We start from the raw sequence: 23,879 nt of genomic DNA on the forward strand, positions 1-23,879 counted from the left end.
AATAATAGTACATTATGCAACGAGCCTATAATGATAGTAATTAAGAAGCGAGTATGGATGTTTATAAAACGAGCGCAAGCGAGTTTCATTATTTTCATACGAGCTTCTTAATTACCATTATAGGGGAGTTTCATACGACTTTTTATGCTCGACCATATTTCTAACTTGAAATTATTCATTTTATTTGTATCTAACTGACCTTGAGCAATACCTCGTAAATTGTGAGATGTGCGCAGACGCGAAAGTATTGATTTTTTCCGAGGAACAGATGTCCACATTGACCTTGATAGCCTATAAGAACCTACAGAGTAAACTAAATATTATTGAAATTAAATTAGACATTGAAAAACGAGATGACAAATTGAATTTATTTGAATATTATTTACAATTAACGCTAATTATTATAGTAACAGAACATAACCTTCTGCAACAGTATTGGATTTCCAGCCTCCGTGACTTTTCGCTAATTCTCTTTCGGTTGCATCTGCGAGAATAATCGATATTTGCGGTTTTATAACGGTATAAAGCTGACTTCTCATTTGCTGAACCCCATGTAAGCTGACTTGATATTGGTTGAACACCTGTACTTTAATGAGTAGGTGTACTTTAATGACATACATTAAAGGACTGCTACCAGGTGTATAATTACTACATTTCGGCATGGTCGAGCATAAAATAAATAAATAACATCTTAATAAAACGATTAGGGAAAATACGGGAATTTTACTTGAAGCAAGTAAAGAGATAGGTAAATCTCGAAAAGACAAAGTATATGATTATGTCTCGTGACCAGAATATTGTACGAAATGGAAATATAAAAATTGGAAATCCACCTCTTTGAAGAGGTGGAAAAATTCAAATGCCTGGGAGCAACAGTAACAAATATAAATGATACTCGGGAAGAGATTAAACACCAAATAAATATGGGAAATGCCTGTTATTATTCGGTTGAGAAGCTTTTATCATCCAGTCTGCTGTCTAAAAATCTGAAAGTTAGAATTTATAAAACAGTTGTATTACCGGTTGTTCTTTATGGGTGTGAAACTTGGACTCTCACTTTGAGAGAAGAACAGAGATTAAGGCTGTTTGAGAATAAGGTGCTTAGGAAAATATTTGGGGCTAAGAGGGACGAAGTTACAAGAGAATGGAGAAAGTTACACAATGCAGAACTGCACGCATTGTATTCTTCACCTGACATAATTAGGAACATAAAATGCAGACGTTTGAGATGGGTAGGGCATATAGCACGTATGGGCGAATCCAGAAATGCATATAGAGTGTTAGTTGGGAGGCTGGAGAGAAAAAGACCTTTGGGGAGGCCGAGACGTAGATGGGAAGATAATATTAAAATGGATTTGAGGGACGTGGGATATGATGGTAGAGACTGGATTAATCTTGCTCAGGATAGGGACCAATGGCGGGCTTATGTGAGGACGGCAATGAACCTCCGGGTTCCTTAAAAGCTAGTAAGTAAATAACATCTTAGTAACTTCTAAGTCCGGTGTACCATTCCCAGGGACAGTCAGCAATATACAGAAGATACTTTGCGTTCAGTATTCAAAACATGTAGGTTTCAAAACGAAAAAAAAATGTAATTCCATATTTGTAACACTTTCTCTAATAAAAACAAAAGAAAGTACACTTTAGGAAGTAATTACATTTTATTTGTTTAATTCCAGTGCATTAAATAATATACTCTTGTGACAAACATTTATTCACAAGGTGTGACATTTTATTTGAAATACCTTAACATACTGATGTTTCATTCATTTCATATTTTACTGACGATATGTTTTCCATCTCTATTTCTGATAGTTACTTATCTTAAAAATATGGAACAAAAGACAAAATAAAAGACTCTTTCTGTTACTAACTTAAACATATCGAATATAAATTAATGTTGATGCAATCTATGGCGGAAATGCTCACATTACACTCCAGAGTGCAGCTTAATCCAGTCACGATAGTGTGAGATTTTGGTCCATACTGCAGGATAAGACGCGCAGGGAATTCTTGTCCATGAGGTTATACCAACTTGGACACCATCAACAAGAAGAGCACCGCCAGAGTCACCCTGGAAATTATGTTCACAGCACGAATTATTTTTAACTATCAACTAAGACTTGAAGAAAGCTGGGTACAGGCTGCAAGGCTAAACCATTAAACGAAGAAGAAGAAGAAGAAGAAGAAGAAGAAGATGAAGCAATATATTATGTTTTCTGGAAACCAAGTATGACACAATACAACAATTAGCATTGCAGTAAACAGTGTAGTTTTTAGCTTTAGTTTTGTATATCTAGCAAAAATATACAATATGAGGTAAAAAAGTAATAATCTATAATAAGGTAACTGGATCCTATAGCTATGGCCTACTAGAGTTGAACAATAATCGAGAAATCAAGATTAACAGCGCCCGCAAAGCCGAAAACCTGCACGACAGTATTGCCTGCGTCGTTGACTGCTTGTAACGAACGATCAAGGTATCGAGAGTTGTCAACTCTCGAACTTCAAGCACCTTGAATCGTCACAGTTGTTTATACCAGGCTGAACTTTTATGTTTTGGCAACCGTTACATATGTATAAACAATCAAGTATCCTGTATGAAACTTCATCTCTCTACCTTTCAGTGTATAATAATCCATTTCCCAATCTTTATTTAATTACTAGGCCCTTATTAAAAGGCTAGGATTTTTTTTCGTATGTTTGAGATCAAGTGTACAGTAGTGACAAAAAACCGGACCGACTCTTGTAGCTGATTTCAGAGCTTTGTCCACTCCAGAGCACGATAGACTGGTAATTAAGACTTTCGTGGTTATAATTCTGCCTGGGAAGGAAACTTTTTTTGTTCCTTATTCAAATTTATTTCCAATACTTTTCGATTGCAACGATATTTTACTACTTAATTAACTTATTATTCCCATAACATGAATTTTACCAGCAATCGAAAAGTCCAAATTCCACGAGAGGATCCCTGCGAGGGGAGTATGGTCCTTGCAGAGTAAGAGGAGAGAGTAAGCCAGTAACTCGGAGTTCTTGAAGAAGCAGGTGGATGGGAGTGATGTCATTGGCCGACTGGGACAAACAAGACTCAGTCAATGGCTGACTGTCAGAGATAGGTTATTAGAGTGGGGGAAAAACTCGCATTCCTTGCTCGGATCTTCTCGTGAAATGCGGACAGTACCTAATTACAGTTTATCCATGAGTCAAGATCATTAAGTGTATTTGATGTTACTTGACTGTTAAGTAGTTCTCTAAGTGGGGAAGTATATAGGAAAAATGAGTAGTTTGGTATTCAGTAGACACTAAATTTTGTTTTCGGCCAGTTTCACCTGTCAATTTCTGTGCAGTGTAAAATTAACTTGACACAAAATCTAAATGAGGACTACAGAAAGAAAGTCTTGTAACGTCTACTAAAGTTCAATAAACTTGGTCTATCTATACCAGTCTTATTGTAGCTTAAATTTGAAATGACACGTTCATAACTTTTGAACACACAATCTTCATGCTGAAGTATGTAGGTCTATAGATATTTACCAGATACAGATACTAGGCCTATTATAAAGGAAGAATGCATCATACGTACACTACAGATTCCTTTCTCCTCCTCTGGGATGCCTGAACAGACCATATCGTTTGTTGGCCCACTTCCGTAAAGTGCTAAGCAATCTTCATAAGAATATATCCTTAGGTTCACTTCTTGAAGATCGGCAATCCCTGAACATCCATACTGTTCAAAAAAGAGAATTTTTAGCATTTAAATATATTTATGTAGGCTATATTGTTCATAAAATCTACTTAAAAACATTTAAGTTTAGGCCTATGTAGCTCTTTGTTGAAGTGCTGAAGAAGTCTTTAAAGATATGCAATACTTCAGTTCTTGTTACAAGTATAACCTAAAATGCAAATGCTGGATAACTATTGGTGCTGGACTCCAGACTCATTTCACCGACATTATCACCTTCATCTCATTCAGACGCTAAATTACCTAAGATGTTGATACAGCGTCGTAAAATAACCTACAAAAACATTATATATATTCAGTGTTCGGAATAAGTTATTTATAAATTATTTCTCCAGATTAACTGGAGCTTTTCACATACACACGTCTTCATTTGGCGTACAATTGATGAGAAAATGTAACTTTTTTGTCATAACACGAAGTTTAAGAAGTCTCCGTTATCTGCTGCACAGGCCAAAAAGCATACGCGTGCTACCACCTGTCGAGTGTTGCATAATCTACTTTCAAGTACATAAGCGATAAGCGTCATCTGTGTTTAACTGGGTACTGTCAAGGAAGTTATGTCGTGTAAAATAAAATAATACGTACATCTCAATCATTTATATTTGATTTAAAAAAGAAAACTTAACGATATTCTTAATAACCAAAAATAAAATGGAATGAAACATATTAAACAATAGAAAACCATATCCCTAATGACAAAAATAACAAAACAAATGAAACAAGGACGTGTTCAAGCAATCATCGGAATTTAGTGAATCCCCTGTCACTTTTGTTTACCATATTACGAATACATAATTTAGTAATACAAAGAAATTGGGGAAGCTATGTCGAAGGCAGCTATATATATTCACGTGTATTAATTTAATAGTTTTGTATTCATAGTTGTCTATGGAATCAGAAAACATTTTACAGAGTTATGTCAATTTTTAAGGGATCTTTAAAAGAACTATAGGCGTTGAAGAAATGTCTGCAATGCCTCACCGATACACAAAAGCAAAGTCCATTAAACAATACTTTCAGCTAGGAATATATTGATAGAAAACAATAGTATAATTATTAAATAGAGTCCACATTTACGTCGCTCGCGGTTTCTTTGCAATGCTGACTCAAAGCCTAATTCGCTCTGCTCTCGAGAGTGACTGCTTGTTTTCTTTCTTAACTAACGCTCTTTCAATCTGTATACGTTTTTACCTCTGATTTTAATATTCTTGACACATGTGATAGAACTTCGTAAGTTTTCACTATAAAGTTATTAGTTTTTTCCACTTTTACACTAATTTTAAATAATGCCAAAAACGTTTTGGTTGATAATCTTATAGAACTCCACGAAACAAATCGTCTGGTGCAAGTCAGGTCGATCTAACACTCTCTACTGTCGAGTTATGACTTCTGGAGTCATGCAGAAGGGTACTATTTTTAACCTATTCACTCACAGTCTTCACCAAGTGTTCAAGTTCATTCAACCGATCGCTCCGCCATACACATACTGAGATGCGGACAAAGATTCTGCGTTAAAATCGTACCTATATTTCTATAATTATTAAATATAGTATCTGGTAAAGAAGGGACACTGATGTATTAATAATACTTACACAATCTGATCCCCACCCTATTGCTACACTTGCTGCTCCTCCGGCTGGTTCTTCGCCCGCTGCAGGAAGTTTGGTAGGTTGGACTTTACTGCTGTATGTGAGTGGAGGGTCCACCTACAGAACATAATAATAGAAGTACTTTCTCTATGTATCAAAATGTTGTTCTTGTCTTTCTTTGTATCAAAGTGTTGTTCTTGTCTTTCTTTGTAGCAAAGTGTTGTTCTTGTCTTTCTTTGTAGCAAAGTGTTGTTCTTGTCTTTCTTTGTAGCAAAGTGTTGTTCTTGTCTTTCTTTGTATCAAAGTGTTGTTCTTGTCTTTCTTTGTACCAAAGTGTTGTTCTTGTCTTTCCTTGTATCAAAGTGTTGTTCTTGTCTTTCTTTGTACCAAAGTGTTGTTCTTGTCTTTCTTTGTATCAAAGTGTTGTTCTTGTCTTTCTTTGTATCAAAGTGTTGTTCTTGTCTTTCTTTGTATCAAAGTGTTGTTCTTGTCTTTCGTTGTATCCAAGTGTTGTTCTTGCCTTTCTTTGTATCAAAGTGGTGTTCTTGTCTTTCTTTGTAGCAAAGCGTTGTTCTTGTCTTTCATTGTACCAAAGTGTTGTTCTTGTCTTTCTTTGTAGCAAAGCGTTGTTCTTGTCTTTCTTTGTATCAAAGTGGTGTTCTTGTCTTTCTTTGTATCAAAGTGTTGTTCTTGTCTTTCTTTGTACCAAAGCGTTGTTCTTGTCTTTCTTTGTATCAAAGTGTTGTTCTTGTCTTTCTTTGTAGCAAAGCATTGCTCTTGTCTTTCTTTGTAGCAAAGCGTTGTTCTTGTCTTTCTTTGTAGCAAAGCGTTGTTCTTGTCCTTCTTGCAGTGAATGTTTACACCGTGCACATTAGCTCAGCGTAATCTTTGAAATGGGTAAAATTTCTGCTATTTTTTTTTATCAAAAATCACTTCTTACTTTGTCTGCAAAAAATAAAACTACAAACCCTAATCTACATGCCACCAAAATTTCAGGACACTTCGAACTGTCAGAAATGGCGTCATATTTAAATGGTTTCGCGTTTTAAGTACGTCCTTGTATGCTTTAAAGTAATTTCTACACACTTGCACTTTCAGCACATTTCTGCAAGTTCTATAAAGTGTAGTTACTTAAATTCAGTATCGTATTTTTTATGTGTTAGCAACAATATGAAATAAAAAAATAACATCTATTGTTGTGACTCCCAAACTTTTTTGAAGATTCGACCCACTTTGGAGAAACGCTTTTGTTTGCTACTCAGCTCTATCCGAACCATGTAAAATCGAAACCAACGTAATTTTACTCAGAACCAGAGCATACCACCCAACGAACGACCGAAAGGGAAATATGTGGTGCAACAAAGACATGAATTATCCAGAAGTAAGCTTAAAAAATTCGAATTATATGTGAATTTTGGCATTGATTTGAATGGGAATTTCAAGCGGAATAAACATTTTTTCGATTTGCCCAATAATTCAAATTATCCACTATCGAATTAACAAATCTCTACTGTATACATAGAGAATGAATCAATGCTTGTAATGCATTTTTGTATGTAAACTCTATAATATGTACCTTCATGATGCAATCCAATATTACTTATGTATGTATGTATGTATGTATGTATGTATGTATGTATGTATGTATGTATGTATGTATGTATGTATGTATGTATGTATGTGTGCATATGTAACTTGAAAAAACAGAAGCAGAAGAGCTAAATATATCAATAGATGTCATTAGCATGGATATTTCAATAGATATGTCAGAAGTCAAATAGACTCATATTGAATTTAATACAGATATAGGGAATAATACAATGGAATTAAAATGGTCCAGAGACAAAGGAATGTTAGTCGAAAAGTTGACAGTCTAGGCAAAACTAAGAAACATAATAAAACCAGAAACGATGAAGGAAAGAACATCAAGAACAGCTTAGTTTAAAATGGATGAAGATACATAAAAATGTTTCATTTTTATCTGTAATGTTATAATACCCTTATTAATTTTTGCGAGGCAAATATATTAAAGGAGATGTATTACCTTCACGACAGCAACATCATTATTCCAAAACGCGGAATTTATGTAATCTTCGTGATACACCCAATCCACAGCATTGTGTAGAGAACCTCCTGTATTGTAATTGTTGCTGCCTGCTCGAACTGTATATACGTTGATGTCACCACTAAAATAAAATAATAAACATAAAGTTATTATCAATTATCAAATGTCACGTTAATTTTCATCTCTTAATTCTGACCCTGGTTGAGTGGAAGGGAAGGCCTAATGGCCTTAACTCTGCCAAGAGAAATAAAACTCTTATTATTATTATTATTATTATTATTATTATTATTATTATTATTATTATTATTATTATTATTATTATTATGTTTTATTGTTTCTGAAAATTGTTGTGTGCCAAATAACGCAGCTTATATCTTTCAGTTAAGTACTCGTAAATATAGGGACTCATCAGTGTCTAAATTTTACAATTCGGAGGTAAAGGAACAAGGCAAGTATTTCGATAAATTGTACCCTTACTAACATTTCAGGTAAACACATACGATTTGAAGGATGTATCCAAAATATACAGTTTTATAGTAATATGCGTTACAAGAGCGATTCAACTACGTTTCGCTTTTTCAATCTTTTCCTCGAACATGAAAACAAACATACCGCTCGTGTATCGTACATTATTTTGTGCGAAGATCGTTTATTACATACCTGAAAGACGAATTTCTAATTAGTTGCAATGAAATCTCCATATTGGTTTCCGTTTAATGACGGCAACTTCGGAAAACTAAAATATCTTTCTTCAACATTGTTGCTATAAAATGTTTTCTGTGTTTACTATACTCCAGCAGGCCGTGATATACGTCTGTCTTTTTTTTTTCCCTCAGTCTATAAATGCGAACTTAAAACAAACGGTAAGGTTATGTAATGGTTTATTTTTCATTTTAATATTTTAACAATATTATTTATATAACATATTGCAGTAATAACATCGGCATCTGGAATCTTGTTGATTTTTTCCTTAATGTTACTTGTATCAGGAATGCAATAAGTTCCGTGGAGTAGTAGACTTTACTTAATTTTTGCAAATATTTAAAAACAATAATTAACATTGCAATTTAGGTGAAATTGCAGTGGTAAGTTTCCAATTTATAATTATTACTATGTTAAACGTCTCTAAAAATAATATGTTAAAAGCCTAAAGCAGTAAAATGAATGTCGCGCTTAAGCGGTAAGAAGAGGGAAATTATTATGTGTGTTACGTTGGGAATACTGAATGTGGTATTTCACACTTACCGCGTATTGGTTCTGTGCGTAAAACAAGCAAATACGCACGATCTCGCACAAAAGTTATTTTAGGCTGAAAAGTAGTTATAAAATAAGACGTCAAGCGCAGAACTCTCACTTTATATCTACCGTATGAGGTTGAAAGAAACATTCTCCATCACACCAAAATACAAGAGAAATCCATAAATATCCCCAAAATATCACCATTTTCAGAAGAAGTTTTTTTTCTTAAATCTAAATGATAATAAAAAATTCAACATGACCTTGAAATCTTTTATATAAATATCAATTTTTAAACTTTTAATTAAACTTCTTTACATAGGTACGAAATGAAATTTGTCAAATAATTTTTTACTACTTTTTAATTACGTTTAAGATTCCTGCTACTTTCTCGCTCTTGTAAACAAGATAAACATAATACAGTAGAACTTGGTTATAACGATATCCAAGGGACCTTAAAAATTATGTTGTTATAAACGAGTGTCGTAGTTACCGAAATTAGTATTATCAGTCTAGTGAGGTGGGAAATGAAAAATACTGTAACAAACTTAATTAGGCTTATTTTAGATTTATGTATCCACTTTTAAGCCTACCATGAACATAATAAAATACAGGTACAATTATAAATACCGGTACAGTATTCTGTAGTAAAACAGTTTGTTCCGTACTCACTAAACTTCTTTACTTAGGAGCCAAGTAATCAGGCATTTTTACTCTGTTGATTCCTACTTGCCGTATACACACTTTCTAAATTACGTTCTACGAGTATGTTCATAATTTCAGTTACAATTTCACTGCTCCCTCCTCTAGCTTCGATCCATTCTGTTCAAATTAAAGCAACAATTTTATCCTTGCTCTTCCAGATTGTTTGAATTGTGAAATTAACTAGGCCAAACTCACGACACATGTAAGCTTTTTTAATTCCATTCTCAATTTGATGAATGAAGTTAACTTTTTCTTCCAATGTTAAAACTCTTCTTTTAGTGGCCATACTGCGTTAAAATGCGCCCATTTAGTGAAAACTTCCTATCGAAATTAATCTCAAGCAGCTACCGTTAATACCACATGAATTCATGGGGTGGGGAATCTGCCTACATTTAAGGTGTCTATGACAGATGGGGACAGTAAAGAATTTGCCAGGTTACCAGATTTCAACAAAATATTTCTTAAAATACTTTGGTTCTTAGAAAATCGTATTCCAAACTGAGGTTGAAAATGACGTTATATGCGAGGTAGACGCATATACGTTTGCCGTATTAAGCAAGGTGGAAAAGCTTATGTCTTATGGGAAATTAGTTGGTACCGCAGAATATTTGACTTACAGGCGAGGTGTCGCACAAAACGAGGTCGCTATAACCAAGTTCTACTGTATTAACATACATATATAAATACAGGTAACAAGCAACAACTTTTACTAAAACTTGAAACATTAATGAAACAAAAGTGCTTAAAAGTTGGGATGAGTTAGAAATTAATAATACTTATTCAGTTGCAGAAATAGAGGACAGAGGTGAGGCGAGAAATTAGCTTGGGTGGGGAGGGCTACGTTAAGATGTCATTGTGAAGTATTAATGTTTTAATAAGGCAACTATTCTTGTTTGGATAATGTTCAAGCATTTACATACGTACGGTATTTAATAATTTTTATAAATTAATATATATTATGTAAAGTGATTACAATTTACCATATTTATTAATTTTATATCGGCAACGAAAAAATTATAACTTGCATGCCTCAGTAAGAATGCAAGTGTACATTGATGCGTCTATTGTGGAGAAAATCAAAATTGTCTAAAATGGTGTCCATGTTGAGGTTCTTGGTTAATTACTTGGCTGCCTTAAGGACTCTCATGCCATTCGGTTACGGAGGAATTTTCTTATATTCCGCATACACAAAAATGAACGTTCACACGAAGCGCTAGAAGATGGAATTGTCAACGCAATAACAGCTAAAAGAGGATAGCAATGGCAAAGAACGCTTTTAATAGAAAAAGGAACATCATCTGCGGACCTCTGGAAAAAGAACTGAGGAAGAGACTAATGAAGTATTTTGTGTGGAGTGTATCATTATACGCGGAAGAAACATGGATATTACGACGAAGTGAAGAGAAGCGACTAGAAGCATTTGAAATGTGGATATGGAGAATAATGGAGCGTGTGAAATGGGCAGAAGAAAAAAGGAATTGTTAGGTCACTGGCTGAGAAGAAACTGCATGCTGAAGAATCCACTGGAAAGAATGGTGAACGGGAGAAGAGTTCAGGGCATAAGATCAGATGATAGACGATGTCATGATATATGGATCATATGCGGAGACTAAGAGGAAGGCAGAAAATAGGAGAGATTGGAGAATGCTGGGTTTGCAGTGAAAGACCTACCCTTAGGCAGAAGAGGTAATATTAAATATTTAAAAACCAATAATTAATGACATTGAATACCATGCGTTGATATTTCCTCACCTTCATTATTTCTTTTCATCCCTTATATCTTAAATTGGAACAATTGCGGAATGAAATTGCTACCGGAACGCCGACATTTTGATGGAAAAAAAGTTAAACTCAAATTGGAGCCAAAATTAGTCAAGGGCATTTCAAGGTTAAAAGGTTCCGTGGGAAATATGACTATTTTCAAGGCGAGGCTTAATTTTTTAAGGTCGTTCAGCTGAATAAAAATACTTGATTTTTGGTGAAAAGGTATTAAAGTTTTGGAGTATGTATAGATTTCTAGTGTATTTTTAATGATTGGCGTGGATTATTCCACCTCAGACAGTAGATACAGAATGAAAGCTCTGCTTCAGATGTCTCATTCTACAGCGAAAAATTACTTCACAATGCAGGGGACATCGGGGAACAGTTAGAAATCTGCCAGACGGAATTTTTAAACAGGTTATACATGAATGGCTAATTGTAAGACCTTTCTATAGTATTAATGAATTTATTGAGTGTAAAATAGATTCTTCTTTATTATTATTATTATTATTATTGTTGTTGTTGTTGTTATTATTATTATTATTATTATTACTAGCCGTACCCGTGCGCTCCTCTGCACCTGTTAGAAATAAATATAAAGTAATTACATAATTAAAATAGGACTTTTGATCCAGGGAACATTCGTGTTTGATAGAAGGATAAATCGTTTAATATGTTACTTAATTTAAATTATATTTAAATAATTAAAATGCGGTCATTTTGGTCCAGAGAACAACCATTTGGTGCAATGACAATTCCTTTGACATGTTTCTTAATAATTGTTATTACATGTAACCATAGTTTAATGAAAATTGACATATCATTTAGTTTTAATGTGTATATTTTATATTACTTGCTAGGCCTATATGTTTCAGAAGTTACTGTAATAACATTGTAGAATTATGTCCATCTAGAGAAACTACACTTTCCAATGGTGAAATAATAATTAAACAATTAATTAGCTTCCGATAATACTTCACACAAACACAGAAACATTCTCTTAGGCTATGTTTAATAGCTTTCGATTGTTATTGTCCAAGGCCCCTTATAGACGAAGTAATTTGTTTTTATTTCAGTACAGCACCTTAGATGGCGTTGTTATTGTAATTTTAAAACTCATTTATCTCATTAAATATCAGTCCTATCAAAATTTTGTATAGAATAAAACTTATCGGAAATTATTTTTAAAGAATCTTTTGTTATGTAATATTTTTCACTAAAAGCAATAATAAGCGAGATATTTCTATTTATTTAATTCAGGCCCCCTTATAGCCCCCCTTTTAAATAAAGCATTTTGAATGTCATATAGCCTAAAATCTAAGTTACAACGAACTTAATTTATATTCCAATTTTCATATAAATCGGTTCAGCCATTATCGCGTGAAAAGGTAACAAACATCCAGACAGACAGACAGACATACAAACAAAAATTAAAAAAAGCGAGTTTCGGTTTCAGGATGGTTAATTATACATGTTAACATCAATTATTTTTGGAAAATCGAAAATTACCAGAAAAATTTTGGCTACAGATTTATTATTAGTATAGATTATTATTATTATTATTATTATTATTATTATTATTATTATTATTATTATTATTATTATTAACAGATTGCCCGCAATCCGTTGCTCGACTCACCGGTAAGCTGTAGCAGTGCTGGCGGGCGTTCAATTTCGTTACGGTAGGCCTAAAATTCCCGAGTGATGGGAACGGAGTGCGCGGACAGCGGAAAGCGTACGGAGTGTTTAGTTGACAAATGGAGTCACAAATAACACAAATAATGTTCAATAACAAGTGTAATACTACAACACTATGTAATAACATACGCTCAACAAACACGTTCCCTGCATAGTGCGGTAACTTTTCGCTGCCTCTCTCCGTATACACTGCATAATCTCAGACAGTACTTAAGTAAGAAAACAGGAACAGTTTCTGATTTTAACCCCACTATATCCTAATTCATAACTTACCCATAAATGCAGTGAGCTGCTGTGAGAATGAACTCGTTATTCAGAACTGTGGCTCCACAATAATGCCGACCATTCTTTTGCAACGACACCTGTAATTAAAAAAGTAGAACGTTTCCTAAAATCACACGGAAGAGATAACAATGTGGTACAATAGTGGCAAAAAAAAAAAACCGGACCGACCCTTGTAGCTGATTTCAGAGCCTTGTTCACTCCAGAGCACGATAGACAGGTAACTAAGACTTTCGTGGTTCGAATCCTGTCTGGGAAGGAAACTTTTTTTTGTTCCTTATTCAAATTTATTCCAAATTCTTTTCGATTACAGCGATATTTTACTACTTAATTAACTTATTTTTCCTAGAACATGAATTTTACCAGCAATCGAAAAGTATTGGAAATAAATTTGAATAAGGAAAAAAAAAAAAGTTTCCTTCCCAGGCAGGATTCGAACCACGAAAGTCTTAGTTACCAGTCCACCTTGCTCTGGAGTGAACAAGGCTCTAAAATCAGCTACAAGGGTCGGTCCGGTTTTTTTGCCACTACTGTACAACATCATTCATGCAAAAGGAAGGGTTTATTTGTGTTGTTTATGATGGCTTGTAGCAATGCTCTTGCTAAATCTCGTTTGCTAAGATGCTAATCAATTACATAATAATATAATCAGACAACGAATCAACAGAAGGGAGTTAATATTAGTAAACTGAATTTTACAGAGATGTCAGATTCCAAAATTCTTCTTATCCAGTTCCTACAGTTTTCCATAAACCACAAAAACATTTTTGTAAGTTATTTTTTCATAATCACTTAACCTGACGAGTTAAAAAATCAACAAAAGTAATAAAATCAGTCTGCAGAATTTCATCTTTCAAAATTTAAGAATGATAACAAAACAAGGCATAATATTTCGGATAAGACGTTGATTGGAACCGTACATCGATTAATACGGGTTTTACTGCAATTCAGAAATTTGAGGGTACTTGGAACCAAAACAAAAGAAGTTATTTACAAGCCCGTTTCTTTCTAAAACTTATAAAATATCAAACGAAAAATTATTAGTTACATTACTAAAAAAAGTATTATTATTATTATTATTATTATTACTATTACTTTATTTGAAAGACAATAAGTACACTTTTGATTGGCACTCCCGATGAAGCAAAAGCTTGTGGCCGGGAGTGGAGTTTACATTAAATAATTAAAAAGTAATATTAAAAGTTTAAGACTACACTAAAATAATTATTTAATTGTTTAATTTAAGTAATCAAATATATGTAAGCAAAGTAAAGTGATGAATACCAAAATAATAATACAAGAAATAATAATATAATAAATACAGTTAAATTCTATCAGGTAAAACACAAAAGAGTTGGTTAACTAGAAAGTATAAGGGGCGATGGCCTCTTTAAACAATAATAAATAAAATGAAAAAGTATTAAATAATAATAAGTATTAAATACTATGCAGTAATATAATGAAGTAATATATTATATACATAGATAATACTTTAGTTCTACTCGATTTATTGAATTTTGAAAGATTCATAACATAAAATATTATATATATATTTTTTTTCTTCAAATATTTCATGTAAGAGAGAAATATAAAAAAATGAGAAAAAATGAAAAATATCAAATATATATATATATATATATATATATATATATATAATTACTAGAATACTAATCAGTACCTATATAAAATCAGTTGAAGTGCTTGCTTTTTAAATAATTTATTATTGGAAGATGCTAATTTTGAATGTTTTTAATGAAGTTATTATACAATCTCGGGCCGAAAGTAACTTCATTATTTCGAAATCATAAACCATATAATATACTATCATAAGTCATTAGTCTGATGATGAAAAATGAAAAAAAAAAAATTAATTAAACGAAAAGAATGTCTCTTGAATGTAAGGTGTAGGATATGAATAGAAAATAGGACATTGATGGTGCTGGTTTTCAAAATTCATATTATTCAACTGCAATCAAGCAAGTAAGCCAGACAGATATAACCTTGTATAACTAGTAACCCAAGCTCTATGATGTAACTGACTAGCTATAAATTAAAATACATTCCATATAGTTTTATTTAAATATCGAATTACGTTCATAAACTTTTAAATATTAATCAAATTCTTCTCTTAAACACGATATGAATGGAAAAAGAGCATTATGGAACCATCATCATCTAAATCCAATATGAGGATGAGGTGATTAATGGAAACAACGTGAATAAGTTGGGTTTTGGACTCTACACACTAATGGGTGAGAAGTCTTTTGGGACATTGTACAGTTTTAATAATAATAATAATAATAATAATAATAATAATAATAATAATAATAATACTAATAATAATAATCTGTGGCGCTACAGCCAAGACCGACCAGCCGGCTGCTGGCCTCACGGCCACATGCCAAAGCAGAGGTGGACGATCATCCAACAAGAATGGAGGTATCGTGTGGTTAGCACGATGAGTCCCCCAGCCGTTATAGCTGGTTTGCGTAACCGGATTTCGCTACCTATCGTAGCTCCCCAAGTGCATCACGATGCTGGGTGGGCACCGGTACCATACACTGGCCAAAATTTCTTCCCCCATGAGGACTCGAACCAGCGCGCATTCCGTAACGCGAGTCTTACGCAGGATGCCTTAGACCACGACGCCACGGCACGGGACTTGTACAGTTTTAACATTACAAATAAAAAGGGTAAAACGTAGCTTGGAACATCATGTGTCAATAGAATGACAGAAAAAAGGGAGTGGACTCTGAAACTACTGATAACATGATTTCATCCAAAAATAAATAAGGCGGATTTTGGGTGGAAGCGAAATAATACTGCAGATTTTCAGAGCGAATAGCTCATGTTGTATGTACCAAAAAGTGCAATATCATATTGGTGGAAGTTCATAGTTTTGAAAAAAAAAAAAAAAAAAAAACTTTCTTTCTAAGAAACGTTTAACACCCTCTTATTCGGTAACTATTTCGAGTAGGATCGTGACTTTTGTCCATATCCATAGATAATCTAATAAAGAATCATTTACCCCTCTGGCGTAATTCAATAGCGTGGACGGTTTTCGTGTAAATTTAATTTAAAAACCATTAATTTCAAGTCACTGAACGTTACGAACAGATTGAAACGTCGCGTCGTAGCGAGAGAGGGTGTTTAGCTTACAGCAGACGTCTCAATAGGGCCTTCTCAGAGCACTTCCTCCTCTTTCTCTTTTTTAATGTAAGAGTGGAACAAGATGCAGGAGCAGTTCGTGTATCTCCGGATGACGTCATTGACCGCGACGTTTGAATAGACATCTGCAACCGCTACGATGTAACAGTCAGTCATTGTGTCCATCTCCGAGGAAAGAATGTTCTTATAACCGCAAATGTATGAAGAAATAAAAGCTTTCATAGGGAAAGCGAAATTGTGGGAGACGCAAGTTTCAGTGGGTAACTGTTACCACTTTATTAATCTAAAATTGTTACCTGATTTGAATCAAGACCAGTGTAACAAATATAATGAAATACTGAAGGACTTGAGAAAAGAATTTCAGGCCAGATTTAAGTTTTGAATAGTTCTAATTTAAAATAATTGCTTGTGGATTTCTAAGATGTTTAGGTTATTTTTAATTATTGAAAACATTACGAAATATATTATTTAACCATTATTGTAATTAATATATTAATATTAGCGTAAAGTAAGAATACTTAAACAACCAACAAGTTTAATTGTAATTTTATTATTATTATTTAATTGATTTATATTTTATTAAATATAGTATAAACTTAAAAAAAGAGCGATACCAAAAACCTTTACTAGAAACGAAATATCGTTATTGTTTGGTCAACTGTCCGAAGACAGGTCTGAACCTCACAAGTGATACCAACAAGGCACCACTTATAAGTCAACTAGGCCAGGAGATAATGGAGTAAGGTGGCCAGTTCCTTGTGCTTAAATAATTACGTAACATGTATGGTTCTTTATGCTTCAGATGTCTTCTTTTTACTCATTGATAGTATATAATTAGAAAATAAATGTATTATTATTATTATTATTATTATTATTATTATTATTATTATTGTTACTGCAAACTACTTAAGAAATTCCTTCCGAAAACAACCGTCTATAGTGACAGTACAACTCAAAAGTGCAGCTTTGTGGCATTTCTCCCGCGACAGTTACAACTTAGCTCGCTCATGCGTGTAACATTAATCGGCGATCGGCTATCTTCGGGTACTGCACTTATCTCTTCAGCTGACTATGTTATCTAGACTTGCTCCCTGTGACAACTTTTATACGTTGGCCTTGAGACGCCTGGCTTACAGAGACAGACCTGAGTTCTTTGACCTCTTACATCTTTATTACGATAAGAAAGATTACTGTACTCTAACCAGGATGAAGTCTCAGGGGAATGAGACGCAGTAGGGTAATGCTGTGAATGAATGTTGATGTCATAAGATGTCATAAGGTCACACACGTGGGTACACGTATCTCCATTCGCTAACTCTCAAAGCACAAACGATAACACTGATACACACATACTTATACTACCCTAGTTACAAAATTAGATCACGGTTAATCTCCTGGTCTTTTAATCCCTCAATACAGGAAATAACATATGCAGGAGAGCGCATGTTTTTTAAACTGACATTATAACGGTATATTATCTATTTACTTCGCTGCAATAGATGACGCAATAGTAACCACATTCCTTTCACGGTTAATCTCCTGGTTGGAGAACAGCACTGTGTTAGCGGCGTTGTTGCCAGACTGCTGAAACTTCCAACTTTATTTTATAATTAACAATGCATTTAATAACAAAACATAATATAGGTTTTCTATTCCTTTAAGTGTACCCTATCGCACCTTTCAATCTGCAGCCTGTATACATTCATACATATATGTATTATCTATCTTTATGATAGAATTAATAGACAAGATATGTTTCACATTTGACTGATGTTTCATGTGTTGTTTCATTAACTCACCTGGAATGGATACTCCCCATCAGAAGCAGGCTGACCATTTACAATCCTTACATTTCGTGCAAGATCAACAAGTACTCCTTGAATATTAGTTTTTGCCCCTGTAAGAGTACAAATAAGTTAGTTCTCTACCTTATTATAATTATGTTCTTCATTACATAATTATTTACATCCACTTCACCTAAACATCGATGACAAGTAAATGCCACATATTTTCTCATTATACTGACACCATTGCTTTACGTAGAATGACTTCAGTTACTTGGACGAAATGGTACTGTATGGCATTCAAGAAATCCGATAAGTAATTCGAACTAACGCATCTATAGCGTGACGACAACAAATGAAGGCATTATTAGCTATTTTCAAACCATTTCCTTCTCTTCTTGCAATTAAGTGTGCATTTACATAGGTACTACATAACCCACACATATAGAGTAACAATTAGTGCGTCTGACCACGAAAACCAGGTGACCCGATTTCGAATCCCGGTCGGGGCAAGTTACCTGGTTGAGATTTAATCCAGGGTTTTCCCTCAACCCAATATGAGCAAATGCTGGATAACTATCGGTGCTGCCTCGGACTCATTTCACCGGCATTATTATCTTCATTCCATTCAGACGCTAATAATCTGGTTTGAGCCTAGATCATTTATATACCCAGATTGCTCGACGTTATAGGTTTTGACGGTAACAACTTTTGTCAGGTTTTAGTATGCTGCCATCTAGTTGTTACATAAGAAGTCACGCCATAACTCCTATTTGAATTGCATTAGCGACTGTACTGCCATCTCGTGTTCGTTTACGGCGGTCGGTTGGCGATCCTGGCGGTTGTTCTCTTCAAAGTGCAACCGATTTTAACATAGAGATGAGTAATCTATATGTGATCTGGGGTTTGAGTAAGATTAAGAGAAGTCCAGAGTCAGGGGTGTATATTGTACAGGGAATAAGTTATTCATTTCACCGGCATTATTATCTTCATTCCATTCAGACGGTAATAATCTGGTTTGAGTAGGATTAAGAGAAGTCCAGAGTCAGGGGTGTATATTGTACAGGGAATAAGTTATTCATTTCACCGGCATTATTACCTTCCTTTCATTCAGACGCTAATAATATGGTTTGAGTAAGATTAAGAGAAGTCCAGAGTCAGGGGTATGAAGTTAATACTACGCTATACATAGCCCTACTAGGATTATTTATTTAGGAAATTTATGTTCCGACAATCATATTAAATAATGTTTCTTTGGAGCTATACTTGACAATAATTCTTGATACATATTACTTCACATTAGTACAGCACATACAATAAAAAAAATATTACTATATTGTGAATGACACTACCCCATCCATGAATAAATGCGAAGTAGGCTATATGCTGACATTTTTTTCAAAATGTTCATAATATTGACGAATTTTTTTCAAAATAAAACTAAAATAATTCAAATCTCTTTTCTTTTTATACACACATACAAACATCTGGGTATGTCATTATTCGTGAAATTTCCAATCTTCTATATTTTTGTGACGTTCTCTAAAAATAATTCTTCTTAGCTCAGTTTTGCTGGATTCTATATGAGAATCTGTCAAACGTGGCCTTCGCCTAGTTTTAGTGAGATTCATTTGTGAAAAAACTGTACGCACGTATAAGTGCTTCCAAATATTGACATTACTTCTGCTACAAACTAACGAGCGGAATGAAATTTAAACAAATAAACAATAACCACAGTAAGGGTTTTAAAATTCTTAAAAACACAGCGATATAATTCTGGTTAGATTTAGTAAAATTTTGGACTAATATAATTTGAAGTGATATAATCAATTATTTTCATCCTATCATCTTCTGCGACGTTCTTATTATATACATTAGTAACGTCGCTGTAAATTAAATTTCTCACAGATAATGCATTCTTTTACACATTATACATCGTGTCTCTCCATCGTGATTGCGGCATGAAAGCTTAAATAGCCAATCTTCATGCTAAGATTGAATAACAACTACTGCTTATTCTAGAACTAGTAGTACGATTTGAGTGCAAATTAATAGTCTTCATGATTACACTGAAATTCCTAACATAATTTAATCTTATAATGAACAAAAATGGATCATCTTCCCAAAAATAAACGTATAAATATAAAGAAGAATTAATTAATTCTTCCCATCATCCCAACAAAATAAATTATACACGCCATAGTGTCCTTTTTAGTAGGCACTGTGAAGCAAGCAATCCTATATTTCACATCACCAGTGTACTTATCTGAATTTTCAATTTTTTCGGATAAGACACGTTTTGGAACTATAGGACTCATGTGTAAACATGCATTCATATCAATCAAAAAGAAAGATAAAAATCGATTGAATCCAGAACAACTTCTGACACTAGCACTCATGAAGATTCGGTCAAGAATCGAGGAGCTAGCATGCAGAAAACAACTTCAGACATCTCATTAATAGATCATAACCACTTAAGTTAATATAATCAGATAATTTCTCTTTTCTACGATAACTGTAACGTTATTGCTTTAGTTATTTATTTAAGAGTGTAATTCTCTTTTTCAAAGTTTAAAACTGGGTGATTTAATAATTGATAAGTTGTTGAGTTTAATTTAGTTCAGATATATTTATGAACAATTTGGTTTAACCATAACAACTTCGGGTGGTACTGTCCGACCGAGTGGTTATGTCGCATCTCGATTTCCCCTACCCGTTTCTGCTGGTCTCTCTGTAAAGGCTAGTGACTGGCGAGTTAGGCTTTTTTTTTTTTAAATATTTGCTTTTCGGAATTGAAAGTCTACGTATTAGCCTGATTTAAATAATTTAAAGAAAAGGGTTCCGTAAAGCAAGTAACTGTCACGTGACTTCCCCCGTTTCTCCGTAATTGAGACATAACCAGTACAAGCTTGAGTGGAAATGTGTCTCTAGGGGTACGCGGAGGAAAAAGGTTGATTTAGAGCAAATAAATCAGCATTTAAAACTCAGTGAAACCAAATTTAGTACATATTAATAGCAGGGCTCAGTTTTCCTAAAATATTACAACAAACTGAACTTATCTCAACGCATCCATTAGCAAAAAGTTTCTTCTTGGTTTGGAATTTTTATCTTCCATCGTTAGTGTTAATTGTGGGACTTTAACAAGATCCTCCTAAATGTCTTACCGTGGCAACTCAGCAGAAGAGTGGACAGAACTGCAAGAAGAAGCTTCATCTTGATCGTCAGGTGAATTCAAACGTTGACACTCGTGCTATATATAGAGCTAATTTTGGAGATAATGATCTTTAAAAAAAACTCAAACCACTTAAATGAATGTCAGATCACTTACGAAGGCGATTACGCAGATGGCAATTCCAATGATAAGACATTTTGACACAAACAACTTATGTGAACGTATCTTGTAATGTCAAATTACAGCATATACGGTTAATATCTCAATTAGAAGTGTACGGAAAACGTTTACAATAAAAAAACATTTTAACTCAGTCTCTGTCTATTATGCTATATTCCTCCCCTTCCTCTTCCCATATTCTCAGTGTACAGTAATTCTCGTCTTCCAATATCCTCCTCGATTTAATTTATTTTCTTTATATTTCTCCTCTTCGTATTTCTCCTTGCTTCTTTTCTTTTCTGTGTATTTATCTTCTTCCCATTTCTCCTTGTGTTTCTTCTTTTTTCCTCTGTACTTCTCCTCTTTCTATTTCTTCTTATGTTTCTTTTCCTTTGTGTGTTTCCCTTCCTCCTACTCTACTCGTGTTTCTTCTTCTTTCCTCTGTATTTCTTCTCTTTCTATTTCTTCTTATGTTTATTTTACTTTCAGCGTGTTTCCCTTCCTCCTATTCTCCTTGTGTTTCTTTTTCTTTCCTCTGTACTTCTCCTCTTTCTATTTCTCTTTGTGTTCCTTTATTTTCTGTCAGTTCCCCTTCCTCCTATTCTCCTCGTGTTTCTCCTTTCCTCTATACTTCTCCTCTTTCTATTTCTCCTTATGTTTCTTTTATTTTCTGTCAGTTCCCCTTCCTCCTATTCTCCTCGTGTTTCTCCTTCTTTCCTCTGTACTTCTCCTCTTTCTATTTCTCCTTATATTTCTTTTATTTTCTCTCAGTTCCCCTTCCTCCTATTCTCCTCGTATTTCTCCTTCTCTCCTCTGTACTTCTCCTCTTTCTATTTCTCCTTGCGTTTCTTTTATTTTCTGTGTGCTTCTCTTCCTCCTATTCTCCTTGTGTTTCTTCTTCTTTCCTCTGTACTTCTCCTCTTTCTATTTCTCTTTGTGTTTCTTTTATTTTCTGTGTGTTTCTCTTCCTCCTATTCTCCTTGTGTTTCTTCTTCTTCTTTCCTCTGTACTTCTCTTTCTATTTCTCTTTGTGTTTCCTTTATTTTCTGTCAGTTCTCCTTCCTCCTATTTTCCTCGTGTTTCTCCTTCTTTCCTCTGTACTTTTCCTCTTTCCATTTCTCCTTATGTTTCTTTTATTTTCTGTCAGTTCCCCTTCCTCCTATTCTCCTCGTGTTTCTCCTTCTCTCCTCTGTACTTATCCTCTTCCTATTTCTCCTTGTGTTTCTTTATTTTCTGTGTGTTCCCCTTCCTCCTATTCTCCTCGTGTTTCTCCTTCTCTCCTCTGTACTTCTTCTCTTTCTATTTCTCCTTGCGTTTCTTTATTTTCTGTGTGTTTCCCTTCCTCCTATTCTCCTTGAATTCTTTTTCTTTCCACTGTACTTCCCCTCTTTCTATTTCTCCTTGCGTTTCTTTTCTTTTCTGTGTGTTTCCCTTCCTCCTATTCTCCTTGTTTTCTTCTTCTTTCCTCTATACTTCTCCTCTTTCTATTTCTCTTTGTGTTTCCTTTATTTTCTGTGTGTTTCCCTTCCTCCTATTCTCCTTGTGTTTCTTCTTCTTTCCTCTATACTTCTCCTCTTTCTATTTCTCTTTGTGTTTCCTTCATTTTCTGTGTGTTTCCCTTCCTCCCATTCTCCTTGCGTTTCTTCTTTCCTCTGTACTTCTCCTCTTTCTATTTCTCTTTGTGGTTCCTTTATTTTCTGTGTGTTTCCCTTCCTCCCATTCTCCTTGCATTTCCTCTTTCCTCTATACTTCTCCTCTTTCTATTTCTCCTTGTGGTACCTTTATTTTCTGTGTGTTTCCCTTCCTCCCATTCTCCTTGCGTTTCCTCTTTCCTCTGTACTTCTCCTCTTTCTATTTCTCCTTGTGGTTCCTTTATTTTCTGTGTGTTTCCCTTCCTCCTATTCTCCTTGTGTTTCTTCTTCTTTCCTCTGTACTTCTCCTCTTTTTATTTCTCCTTATGGTTTTATTTTCTCTATGTTTCCCTTTCTCCCATTCTCCTTGCGTTTATTCTTTCCTCTGTACTTCTCCTCTTTCTATTTCTCCTTGTGGTTCCTTTATTTTCTGTTCTTTTCTTCCTCCCATTCTATGTGTGTTTCTTCTTCTTTCCTCTGTACTTCTTCTCTTTCTACATTTCCTTGTGTTTCTTTTATTTTCTCTGTGTTACCCTTCCTCCCATTCTCCTTGCGTTTATTCTTTCCTCTGTACTACTCCTCTTTCTATTTCTCTTTGTGGTTCCTTTATTTTCTGTTATTTTCTTCCTCCCATTCTATGTGTGTTTCTTCTTCTTTCCTCTGTACTTCTTCTCTTTCTACATTTCCTTGTGTTTCTTTTATTTCCTCTGTGTTTCCCTTCCTCCTATTTTTCTTTGCGTTTGTTTTTCTTTCCTCTGTACAATGCGTACATTGTTACATTTTAGTCAAAAGTTGTCTTCTTTTGCGTTTACTGTCTATTTATAATACCTGGAAACTCGGTACAATGGCAGTTATATAATATTAACAGAGGAGAAAAAGTAGTGCAA

The 23,879-nt window shown here is 34.1% G+C and overlaps 1 protein-coding gene across 1 annotated transcript; it reads right to left on the reverse strand.

Annotated features, from left to right (window-relative positions):
- Positions 1-1,637: 1,637 nt before the first annotated feature.
- On the reverse strand, positions 1,638-21,289 carry LOC138706444 (trypsin delta-like). Its single transcript, XM_069835753.1, has 7 exons — positions 21,195-21,289; positions 18,046-18,143; positions 13,070-13,158; positions 7,376-7,517; positions 5,335-5,448; positions 3,584-3,727; positions 1,638-2,074 (listed from the first exon to the last, which is right to left on the reverse strand). Exons 1-7 carry the CDS (start codon positions 21,241-21,243, stop codon positions 1,931-1,933), a joined length of 780 nt encoding a protein of 259 aa, XP_069691854.1. The 5' UTR covers positions 21,244-21,289; the 3' UTR covers positions 1,638-1,930.
- Between the last annotated feature and the right edge of the window lie 2,590 nt (positions 21,290-23,879).

This window comes from Periplaneta americana, chromosome 9 (assembly GCF_040183065.1).
Source record: "Periplaneta americana isolate PAMFEO1 chromosome 9, P.americana_PAMFEO1_priV1, whole genome shotgun sequence".
Classification (NCBI taxonomy): domain Eukaryota; kingdom Metazoa; phylum Arthropoda; class Insecta; order Blattodea; family Blattidae; genus Periplaneta; species Periplaneta americana.